The 12,640-nt window shown below is 39.7% G+C and overlaps 1 protein-coding gene across 2 annotated transcripts in view; it reads left to right on the top strand.

Moving 5' to 3' along the window:
• Positions 1 to 12,640, top strand: part of G6PC2 (glucose-6-phosphatase catalytic subunit 2) — a 24,036-nt gene extending 11,396 nt beyond the window's left edge. The window contains exons 2-6 of one of the 2 annotated variants that reach the window (XM_032770925.2): positions 5,803 to 5,912; positions 6,239 to 6,343; positions 9,617 to 9,728; positions 10,915 to 11,030; positions 12,122 to 12,640. In XM_032770925.2, coding sequence (XP_032626816.1) covers positions 5,846 to 5,912; positions 6,239 to 6,343; positions 9,617 to 9,728; positions 10,915 to 11,030; positions 12,122 to 12,633 — 912 coding nt within the window. In that variant the 5' untranslated portion in view covers positions 5,803 to 5,845 and the 3' untranslated portion in view covers positions 12,634 to 12,640. Of the gene's footprint in view, positions 1 to 2,049; positions 5,453 to 5,802; positions 5,913 to 6,238; positions 6,344 to 9,616; positions 9,729 to 10,914; positions 11,031 to 12,121 lie in introns of those variants that run through there. The other variant, XM_032770926.2, reaches the window with a different exon arrangement.

Here is a 12,640-nt window from a genome sequence, read left to right as displayed (position 1 = left end):
TCGTGGAGAAAGCTTGCTAAGTCCTGGTTGTGCCTCTGTCCCATTTTTATAGTCACTAAAGTTGTGTACCATTTTCTCTCTGCAAATATATGTAAGTATCACACACACAAAATCTTTGTGCAGTTTTCATAATGTTCTTCTAACAATCAAGCACTAAAAATTTAGCAAATACCAGAATTAAGGTTGCTTGTGCAACCTTAATTCAGCCCCTTCGTGCTTATTCATTATGATGCAAGCTTTAATTACATGGTCACAGGCTATTGTTTCCAAAGAGTGCCTGACTCATACAGCGCATAGGATGGACAGTACTCGCTTAATGAGCATCTATTCAATATTTTGTTTTCTCCTCATTGCTCAGTGTGTGGCCCCAGGCCTTTTTACTGCACAGTCTTCTAACCAGCTGAGAACACAAAATTATTAATTCATTAATCATAGAATATCAGGGTTGGAAAGGACCTCAGGAGGTCATCTAGTCCAACCCCCTGCTCAAAGCAGGACCAATCCCCAGATAGATTTTTGCCCCAATCTCTAAATAGCCCTCTCAAGGATTGAACTCACAACTCTGGGTTTAGCAGGCCAATGCTCAAACTTTCTTTTCTATGGTACTCATCACTGTAGTAGCCGAGTGCTTCACAAACAAACAATTTCTCTTCACAATGTTTCTGTGAGCTCAAGTGGGTATTATTACCCATTTTACAGATGGGGAACTGAGGCACAGACAGATTAAGGTCAAAAGTATCAATACATTTTTGGACCCCATTTGAGATGCCTAGGACCTGATTTTTTTGGAGTCCTTAGTATTGTATAGCACTTTATATATACAAAGTCCAGCTCCCATTGACTTCAGTTGCAGCTGTGAGCACTCAGCACTACTGCAAATCAGGCCAAGGCTTTACAGTCAGATACCCATTAAATGAAGAACACAAATTAGTGACCTCCTATGAAAAGTTTGTTTTAAGTGACTTGACTAGCATCATATAGGAACTACGTGGCTAGGGTGATCAGCTGTCCTGATTGTATAGGGATAGTCCTGGTATTTGGGGCTTTGTCTTATGTAGGTGCCTATTACCCCCCAACTCTGTCCCAATTTTCACACTTGCTATCTGGTCACCCAATCCATGGCAGAGACAGAATCCCAACCTCCAGGGCAGCATTCGACTGCCTTAATCATCAGACTGTCCTTTCCCTTCATGCAATTCCCTGCCTCATTCCCTACACAACTTCCAACTTCTGCAACAAATGAATCATGTCCTACAGACAACAACCATCATTAGACAAGCCTGATTCATTTTAAATAAAAAGTCATTTCAAAACAAAAAATCAAAATATTTTGTTCCATTAAGGTCAATTGCTATTTTTTCAGATTTTTTTCAATTTTATTTTTAAAATTTTGAAATCAGCATGTTCCTGTAGAAAGTTTTGATTTTGATGAAATGGCATTTTGCAATGGAAAAACATTTAATTGGAAAAAGTTTGAACCAGCTCTAATTATAATGTATACATGAAAGGAGGGTGAATTAAAATTGCACAGGCAACCTTAATTTTGGTATTTTCTAACTTCTGAGTGCTTGACTTTGAACCTTAATAATGTTCTTTTAAAATAGTCCTGTTGTGTGTCATTTTTAAAAAGCAAACTGAAAAAAACCCAGAAATTCCATCATGTGGCATCATACTGACACCCAGATGGATCTCAGCAGGGTTGGAACCTTTAGATCCAGCTCACAGACCTCCGCTGCTTGAGCTAATGGAGTAACTGATAGCAGTAGTAGGTTGTTATCCTCTCTATGAACCAGCACTAGAGGAGGTTAGGACACTCTGCTTTTGGGTTTTACAGATATTTGCTGGCAGAAGAAGGATGGTGATTTTGAGTTTCGTTCTAGGCTCTGGAGGGGAGTGTGCTCTAGTAGGCACAGAATCTTCTGTCCCTCTGCCCCCAGCGTGACTTCTGCCCCATTTTCCTCATCTAGCCAGTCCCACTCTCCACTTCTCAGGCTTTGCATCCCAGTCACAGTCTTTTTGACAAGGAAGTCCTAGTCTCACCCCTCCAGACTCCCCATCCCAGTACCAGTCTCCTTGTCCAGCTATTCTCAGTTTCCCCTTCCTGGCTCCTCCTCTGATGTGTTCTCTCCCACATCCTGCCTCTGGTCATGCTTTCCTATCCCACATTCTTTGTCTCCACTGGATCCCAGTCCCAGTCTCCCTTACTGGGCTCATCATCCAATCTTTGCCCACCTAATTTTCCCAGTCTCCTTGCTCAGCCAGTCCCACTACCATCTAAACTCCAAGTCCCAGTTTCCCTCATCACTCAGTTAGGCTCCAGCCCTCCCCCTACCCCAAGGCTCCTTGTCCCAATCTACTTCCCCCACCTTCCCAGTAGGTTTTCTGTTTCTTCCTTCTGCATTCGAATGCAGCAGCTTCCTCCTCTTTTGTTGCCTGAACCAAGCGTGGGGAGGAGGGGGTTATTGAGGTACAGTAGAAAAAAGCAGGAGAGGCACAGGTCCCCTGCTCTCTATTCAGTGGCCAGACCTGGCACTGTTTGCAGCAGGCCAGAGTTGCAATTACAGGTAAAGTCCTGCTCCACCCTGAGCTGTAGCATGCTCAGTGTGTACAGAATCTAAGAAGTCTCTACTGAGCATGTGTGAAGTACAATTTTTCAAAAGCCTTATAACTTGGCCAGATTTGGTTGGATTTTTACTGCGATGGCAAAAGGAATATCCCTGACACCAAGGCCCCCTCCTGCTGAATTTCAGGTCCCTTCTTCAAAGCATGGGGTAGCTAGAGCTTTTCAAACAGAACGTCACCAGCATTTTCAATATGGGTAAAACAATGTATTCTCCCCTAGTCTTGTTCTCAGAAATGGTGAAACCATTTTAGCTGAAATTTTCCAAAAAGAAGTTCAGCCAGAGGCGGACACCCAGCATGGAAAATTTCAGGTTTGACAAATTTATAAGCAATTGAAAACAGGGTCTGATAATGGGAAGTGCTGGCCAATCTTAGGTGGGACTGGTATCACATAAAAAGAGCTGGTAAGGGGAGGCTCCATGGGTCAAGTTTCACTTCTGAATCCAACTGGGATTGGTAAATGACAAATTAAATCGGTCGGTGGTTTCTGTATAGTAGGGGACCAGATCCCCAAAAGTCCTTCCTTAGTCACTTTAGTTGGCATTAATTGGGACCTGCGGGCAGTCTACACAGCAAGATCAAGAACTCAGTGACTATGAAATGTGATGTTCTCTCATTCTAGAAGTGGTCCCTCGGAGTATGGCTGAGGCACAGTGGCACAGCAGTGTGGAAAGGCTGCTCTACTGTGCCCCTGCTGGACCTTTCTTTAGTTCTTTAGGGATATCAATTTCAACAATACTAATTCACTTGAAAAATAACCCAAAACCTCAAAGAACTAGTCATCAGTTTAGGAAATTTTTAAAATAAATGTCTTAAATACCCTAAATATGTCTCTGGTGAAGAAAGATATTACATTTATTTTTTTAAAATTAGAGATGGGACTGAAACAAAGTCCTATATCCAAACCATAAACTTGGATTTGAAGTCACAGCTTGAACTTCTTTCTAGAAAGGACTGAATCCAAGCACCTTGAACTTTGATTTAGACCCAGATTTCAACCCTACCTTATTCTCCATGTTTGGGAATACTGAGATCTGCCATTTTAGGATATGTCTACACTATGATTAAAAAAAACCCATGGCCCTGAGTCTCTGAATCTGGACTCTAGCCCAGCGGTTCTCAAACTTCATTGCATCGTGACCCCCTTCTGACAACAAAAATGACTACACAACACTAGAAGCGGGGGCCTGAGCCTGCCCGAGCCCTCCTGCCCCGGGTGGGTGGGCCCAAGCCCAAGGGCTTCAGCCCCAAGCAGAGGGCCTGTAACCTGAGCCCTGCTGCCCAGGGTTGAAGCCCTTGAGCTTTGGCCCCAGGCAATGGGGCTCAGGCTTCAGCCCTGGGCCCCAGAAAGTCTAAGCCAGCCCTGGAGACTGCATTGAAATTGGATCGCGACCCACTTTGAGGTCCCGACCCACAGTTTGAGAACCACTGCTCTAGCCTGAGCCCAAACGTCTAAACTGTAATTTAATAGCCCCCAAGCCAGTTGCAGCTGTGCTGTGGGTCTTTTATTGCAGTATAAGCATACCCTTAGGGACCAAACCAATGCTCTTTGACGTTAATGAGAGTCTTCTATTACTGATTTCAGTGGGCATTTGACTGGGCCTTTAGTTCTGCCTATTCATTAGGTACATAGGTCAGAGCTAGAGTTTTGGTTCAAATCCACTTTTTGTTTCCTCAGAGAAAGTATATATTTAAACATTAAAAACCAGCTTCTGCAAAATATTACTTGTTTAAGATCTACTATCCCTTTACTGCATTCATATTAGACTATGCAAAAGAATTTAAGGATGCAGAAGGTTATGCTTGAGTTGCCTTGGCAGAATAGACTGCATAGCCCCTGCTTTATCCTCTGAATCACTCCAGTCAATTCCATCATTATTCTGTGTTAATTCATACTGAAAAAATCCATTCTCAGTGTGTCCTCAGTTAATGTGGTATCTTGTGTAAAGGAAATAAATAATTATTTTTTCAACTCTTTGGGGAAAGTATCACTTTAGAAAACAACCTGTCATTTAAAATTATTTTTTTTAATTTATGTCTGCTGTTTGGATTTAATTACAATTTTAAACATGTGCCGTGCTAAGTAATAAATACAGCAATATAGCCACATTCTATTTCAAATTAAAATGCATAAACTTAATGACTCTTCTGCTAAGACCAATTAATCATGAATTCTTTCTAGTCTTTATAAGGGCAACACTTAATCAAGCATACAAATTACTAGTGTCCGTCCTTCAGAGAAATGAACTGTGTTAAAATTCAAGCAAACATTTTCCAACTGTTCATACAAAGGGTTGCATAAGACAGTCATTGTGTTGCCACAAAACTTTCCCCATGATTTGCTGCTGATCAGCATATACTTCACCTCTTTTCCTCCAATTAAAAATAGCAAAGAGAAAAGCTTTCCAGCACTAACAGATCCACGTGTCTCCTCATAGATGTGGAAAGTCACATGTTTCAGGAATGGCCAGATACCCCACTCTGGTACAATATAAAAGCAATGTTAGTCATTGTCTCTCATTTTTAATAGCTCTCCTTTCATGGTTCTAATTTTGCCATTAGGAACTAAACATTACAGGAACTTTCCTTTTAGTATAGTGTAACCGATAAAGATGGATCTCCTTCATAGTAATGGTGTGCTTATAATTCAGCATTTACAGAAGAATTACAGGTCTTACCAGGACTTTCTAAATTTCATGTCACAAGTAGGAGATCCCCGGAATATATTTTTAATTTATTTTCCTCTTTGGTTCCAACTTAACCAAGTGGTTGGTACTAAAATGATATGGGTGGCAGTCATTGGAGATTGGTTCAACCTCATATTTAAATGGTAAGAAGTTGTTTCTTTTAAAACTTTGTATTTTTTGTAATGCAAGTTTTTAGCTGCCTCGAGAGTACAGTACTTCTTGTAATCTGTAGATTTACCTATGTAGTTTTGCCTTTTAAATATAAAATACAATGTGTTTCAAAATTCAGGTTTAACAAAATGAGACTGTGTGTTTACAGTGACATTTTGGTAAGCGAAGAAGAACACAAATGAGCATTTGTGTGATTATTCTAACAATAAAAATGTTCATGTATAGCATAAAGTGAATTATCCTTTCTACTTTGCTTGGACCTTTCTACTCAGAGATCTTTTTATTGTATTTGTATAGTATCTGCTGTTCTCTTTTTTGTTAGGATTTTATTTGGCCATCGTCCATATTGGTGGGTCCAAGAAACAATGATCTATCCCAATCAATCGAGTCCATGTCTTGAACAATTTCCTATAACATGTGAAACTGGGCCAGGTAAGGAATGTTTATGGCTTCAGTGTTGCACATATTGTAAGTATTACTTCAGCAAGTAACAGTCAGTGATAGTGATTATACTGTAAATTGATATACCTGCTAAAAATAAAGTGCAGTATGCAGGCACCTGAGCATAAAAATACTTCAGTAGAAACGTAACAGAGAACCTAAACATTAGATGTGTTAAGAGCTGAGACTACCTGGTCTGCGTATTGGTAAGAACTTTTGTTTCAATGTCTTTAACCTATGAAAGGCATCACTTTAAAAATGATAGTTATTACAGGTAGCAATGCTGGAGGACTGTCCTTCCAATAATTACTTTACAGCCCCAGAAATGCTGGATCATCTTTGTTGTGAAGTCATTCTTGGAGGTAGTTCTGCTGCAAGTGACATCAAACTTGCAGAGAAGAGGTCACAGAGATTTATTGAAGGTAAGTAGATGCCCTAGATTTGTCCTGTTCAGCACATCAAATGAACAAGTGAAATATTTTGATATCTAAGCATATATTCAAGTACATGTTGCCCAAGAGCACTCCAGATTAGAACAAGTGATTCTTATGGAGTTTGAGGATTTCTGAGCTACTGCAGCAATTTTTAGGGTCACAAAAGTAAAACAAATTTGTGATCCTGCTCTGATATTTAACCCCCTAATCCCTCTATTCTCTTCCTCCCAGAAGCTATTTAGTTTAAAAAAAAAAACAAAAAAACCCCCAACAACAGCCACTTATGTTCTAACTAAAGGGAAGCCTGAGTTATCTGTTCAGGATAGAACACCCCTCTCCTCTCAAAGCTATAGACTGGCACAAGAGAATACACTATATATGTGATATATTCATTGTATTGTTTCACTGAGCACCCTCTCTGCTTCTCTTTTTACCTCTTTCTTAAGTGGAATGTAAATTCAATACTGCTCAAGTTTCAAATGAACTCTCAAATCCATGAAGTTTGAAATTAAGCAAATTAAGCTCAGACATTCCAACTCTAGACTGGATTTGACATGTTTATACAGCTTTAATTATGGCTCTTGTGAAATGGATTTTTTTCCCCAATATATGAGAAATGTGCAGTAATTGTTATTAATGTGCTTTGTGATTTTACAGGCTTTCATATGGATAAAAATGCTGCATTTTCCCCCTCTCTGTTAGCAAGATGCTGCGTCATACTTTACTCTAATTTTGAAGAAGAGACTTGAGCTTTTCTGACTGACAGTTTGTTTACTACTTTATGTGTGGACCTGCTATCAGCTGTTAGGGTTGTTCTCTGTCTCACTTGATCATTAAATCACTTGGGACCCAACCCAAGGTGCTAAGAGCCTCCCTCAGCTCCTTTCAAGTGACTTCAGAACTGATGGCACTCAGCCTCTTGCAATATTGAGACTTTGCTTACATACCAGTTAGTGTGATTAATTGGAACAAAAAGCCTGTTTCTTCCTGTTTAAGAAGAACCCATTTTTATTTTATTCAGTATGGCCTTTTCCAAATGTGTTATTTAAAATGTTTAAATATGTAGTTTAAATGAGAAGACTAGAGCAGCTGATGTACTCTGACATGAATATTTAAATGAGCAAAGTAGATAAAATAGTGAACAACATAAGGACTGCAGATAGCTTGAACTAAAAACCTGTATCCGGACAATCTCAAACTTTGGGATAGAGGTTCTGGATTTGAATTTGGATCTAGATCTGAATTTCGCAGCTGGCTCCAATGAGCTGAACCAAATCCCCCGATCCAACCCTCTCATAAATATTGGTGGAGTTTTGAAATGTGGGTCTAAATTTTGGACTTTAGGCCTGTCTCTAATAAACACATTGCATATGGGGTATGCTAGACACTTTAAGATGAAAAGACTGACAATAGCAAGTAAAAAGTGTTTTCAAACACTGAAATATGAGATCGTAAGTTGGTTTAACCAATAAAATGAATTCTAATATGTGGAAAGTGCCATGCAAGTACCTTTTGAAAAAAAGGAGGAATGAAGGAATCATGATCAAGAATCTCCTAGCCAAGTCCAGAAAAGGTGTGTAGGTGGCATAGAAATCAGTGTAATTTTCCTTCTTAGATGCATTTTCTACCTTACCAAGATATCCCATACCTTTGTGAACTACTTCTGTAGGGATTGGTCAGAACATTTTCTCAAGTGAAAAAAATGATTTCTACTGCCTACCAAATAAGCCCTACAAACTTTTCTACCCTTTTAACTGCACAAGAAGCCACGTTGCATCATCTTAACACATACAAAGTCAGATTATCTGCCATGTCTGAATCTCCCCCATCTGAGTTTTCCTGTGGCATAATGGAATCCCCAGAGGGGTTAGAGCCAGCATAGCCAGCTCTAAGCTATTTCTGCAGCCCCTAGCTGGGAGGGCATGCTGGGACTGGGGAAGAGTGTGTTAGAGGTAGTGATGTGAGGAGCAGGAGTGGCTGGAGCACACTGCACTCCAGTTATACTCAATGGGTGCATGGATTTGGGGGAGCATTGTGAGCTGACACGTGCTAGAGACACCTTTAGGCAGTAGCCTCTGCACTACTCAAGCCTGCACCAGGGCTGAGGACCAGTGAGAACTGAGGAGCCATAACCTCCCTCCACCAAATGTAAATCTGATGAAGCCAAGAATCTAACCCCTGGTATGTGCAGAGAGAACTGCCAGAGTAATTTTATGAATTACTTCACTAGCAGCATTCCACTGGGATTAGATCTTTGGTCAGCGCCACAAGATGTGGGTGAAATCCTGTGCATCTCCACACTGCCTTCAATATGCTTGAAAATGGCTTCTGTTAAATTTGGGTAAATGGCATGGCACATAATAAAACGTTCAATATGCAGACATTTGTTTATATTGAGTCCATTTGTTGCACTGCTATACAGTACTGTTAGTTAATTCCAAAATGTTATAACATTATTTCATGAGAAGGGATCTATTGAAATCTTTTCCCATACCAATTTTCATTCAATTTTCAACATTTTTTGGTATTGTGTCAAACTGAACATAGATAAGCCCCTTTCTTCCAACATAGTAGAAAAGACTCTCTCCCCTCCCCTTTTGAGGATCTACAGAAAATATAGCTTCCTAACTGAGGAAACGGACAAAATGACAATCTGGAAGGGCTATCTGAAGCCTGAAATTGCTCTAGCATATTTTACAATTTACTGATACAAGGTGATCATTCCCTGCTTCTCCTGTATTTCAATATACACCTGTCTTCCATCTAAGCTGTATTCTGTATATTTTTCAGAGGGCAGCCATGTTAGTCTGTTTCAGCAAAAACAACAAGGAGTCTTGTGGCAGCTTAAAAACTAACACATTTATTAGACCATAAGCCCACAAAAGCTTATGCTCTAATAAATGTGTTAATCTTTAAGCTGCCACAAGACTCCTTGTTCTGTCTGTGCACTTTGTGACTCTATTCATATCAGCACTATAATACAAAGTGCTTTTTCTTTCTATCCTAAAGAAACTATCAGACTAACATAAAATGACTTCCCTTAGGTAATTGTAAGGATAGGCCGTCCCAATATCCATCTAATCAATGTCTGTGTTTTGTACCTGACATGCCACAATCCATCATAAGGTTCCTTTAGGTTTTTTAGTTTTTACTGTTTTGGGCTCATTGATTGTTTGAATAACTGATAGTGATTCTTTTTCTATATTCCAAACTTGTACTAATAATTTTTAAGTTAAAATATTCCTTTTTTTCTTTTAACAGGAAGCCCATCTGGCCACGCCATGGGCTCTTCTTGTGTTTGGTATGTAATGGTAACAGCAGCACTTAGCTACACAATGAGGTGGAAAGATGAATCTGCAATTACACTGCATAGGTCAGTCAGTTTCTGATATTCTGAAACCTTTATTTTGATGGATTTATATATTTAGTTTAGATAAACATTATTATAGCAAATATTTGTAATTCATTTTTGGCCCACTTCACTTTTAAATTGTTAACATGTCTTCATTCTTACAGGTTTTGGACAAAGAATTAGACTAGCAGTTCTCAAACTGTGGGTTGGGACCCCAAAGTGGGTCGCGACTCCATTTTAATGGGGTCGCCAGGGCCCACGCCCCACCACTCGGGCCGAAGCTGAAGCCTGAGATCTTCAATACTAGGCAGCTGGGCTCGGTTACAGACCCCTCGCCCAGGACTTCAGCTTTGGCCAGCTCGCCCACCTGGGGTGATGATGTTCAGGCTTTGTCCCCGCCGCTTGGGTGGGCTCAGGCTTTGGTCCCCCCCTCTTGGGGTCACATAATAATTTTTATTGTCAGAAGGGGGTCGTGATGCAATGAAGTTTGAGAACTGCTGAATCAGAATATAGAGGAGATTTGTATTTTTCTTTAGAGTGACATCTAATTAACTTGCTGCCATTGCATTAACACAGATCTGAACCTGTCTCCTTTAAACACTATGGGAGTGGGCCAGGTCAATAATGTTGGCAATCTTGATTTATATTCAGTGCCTTTCTTTGTCTGATCTACTGGTTAGTGCATTAAATTTACCACTTTGGGAATGGTCATTCATATTTTATTCTAAAGAAAATACTCATAATATTGGCATAGACAGCATGTTACTCAGTTCTGTGTAAAAGCTTATGATTGGTTGGATATTTTACCATGATTGAAAGGATTGTTATTCGATTGCATGGATCATGAGTTTAATTATGCCTTCATGATGATAAACACATGGAAAAATACGTTGGACACTTTAGTTTTCAATTGATATCTTACAGCAAAAACAAAGCATCTGATCTTAGATCCTAAAGTATTAGTGTCTGATCCTGCAGTCTTTAATCGGGTAAAATTTCATTAAAGTAAATGGGTTTGCAAGATCATACCATTATTCTAACTGTTTTATTTCAGTATCTGGCTCCAGGTTTTGCTCATCTGTCTCTACACTGTTGAATTTGTACCTCTATCTGCTAAAAATATGGGACCTAGTTGAATGATGCACAATGAAATATAACATTTTGGATTTTTTAAATTTCATATATACAATTTCTTTTTCTTTCATAGACTTACCTGGTCATTCCTCTGGAGTGTGTTTTGGATTATTCAGATCAGTGTGTGTGTCTCTAGAGTATTCATAGCCACACATTTCCCACATCAAGTTATTCTTGGAGTAATTGGTGGTAATATTGCTTATTCTTACTCTTTGCAACATAAATATATTATGTGAACATTTGTTTTAAGTTTAAAAACAAGTCATAGGCATTCAAAGGGCTTTTTATGCTGTCTCTCTAGAGCTGCATGTGATTTCTGGGGAGACTACAGGTTTGAATATATTGTTGTTGTTGTTATTATTTATTACGTATTTGTATTACTATGGCATGTAGAAGCCCTAGTTATGGACCAGAAGCCCATTGTGCTAGGTGCTGTACAAACACAGGATAAAAAGATGGCCCCTGCCTCCAGGAGCCTACAATCTTAGTATAATGCAGCCTTTGCGTAACATTTTCAAAAGCACAAAAGTGTTTTAGGAGCCTTGTCCTCTTTTTTTTAAAGGAATATAGACACCTGGAAGCCTGACTCTTGTTGATTTCTTATGAGGCCTAGGCTCCTAAGCGCCAGCTCAGTTGTAAAAATGGGATTTAGGCACTTTTGAAAATGCTTCCCTTAGTCGCTGTCTGATCTCAGAATGATTGGCACATTAATTCCAGGGGAACTCCCTATGCTACTTTCCATGTGCAAATCAGCATGTTTAGCGCTGAGCCAATGCTTTGAAGCTACTGGGGTCCATCTCTGTTCCTCTTCATAGCCAAGAAGGGGATGAATGAGGAAAGGGAGACAGATGAAAAACATCTCCCCCTCCAGCACTCAAAAAGAGAAAAGGACTAAGAGCATAGATAGGCTTGATTCACCCTTGAGAGTAGGGAGTTGCAATCTGCATCCCTCTCTACTGGTTGGGTAGCATCTGAAGACTATGAAAAAGGAGAGAGAGAGAGAGACTGGCCTGTCTGGGTTCATTAGTGAAAAACTACGTGTCTCTTCTGAAACTGTGGCTCTTGGCATTTTAAGTAACGAGGTAGACCCATTATTTTGACTTGGCAGTTTTGGAGAAGAATGAGGTTTTGGGGTGTACTATAATAGTGGAAAAACCATACATATTCTTTTTCTTTAAGAGGTTTAATTCTGCTTTTTAGAGGTAGGCCTTCGAAAGCAATTTCTTTTTCAATATCCAAGAGCACAGTGCCCAGCCTAATATTGCACTTCTAATTCACAGGAATGCTTGTTGCTGAAGCATTTGAACATACCCCTGCTATCCAGACAGCGAGTTTGAGAACGTACATCAAGACAAATTTGTTTCTATTCATCTTTGCTCTCGGCTTTTACCTGCTTCTCAAACTTATTGATGTTGATCTTCTATGGTCCGTTCCAAAGGCAAAGAAATGGTGTGCCAATCCAGACTGGATAAACATTGACACAACTCCATTCGCTGGACTGGTGAGAAATTTAGGTGCACTCTTTGGGTTAGGTCTTGGCATTAATTCTGAAATGTTCATCATGAGCTGTAAAGGTACAAATGGATATAAGACGAGTTTTAGATTACTGTGCATAGCTGCTTCTTTAGCTACCTTGCAGCTGTTTGATTTTATCAAGTTACCCACACATACTGAGTATTTGTTTTATGTTCTTTCTTTTTGTAAAAGTGCAGCCATACCTCTTACTGTAGTTGCCTTGATTCCATACTGCATACACTTGTTAATGAGGCCAACTGAAAAGAAGTTAAATTAGATGAACT

The sequence above is a fragment of the Chelonoidis abingdonii genome, chromosome 10 (genome assembly GCF_003597395.2).
Source record: "Chelonoidis abingdonii isolate Lonesome George chromosome 10, CheloAbing_2.0, whole genome shotgun sequence".
Taxonomy (NCBI): domain Eukaryota; kingdom Metazoa; phylum Chordata; order Testudines; family Testudinidae; genus Chelonoidis; species Chelonoidis abingdonii.
The sequence above is the reverse complement of the archived record's forward strand: the minus strand, read 5'-3'. Positions and strand labels throughout refer to the sequence as shown.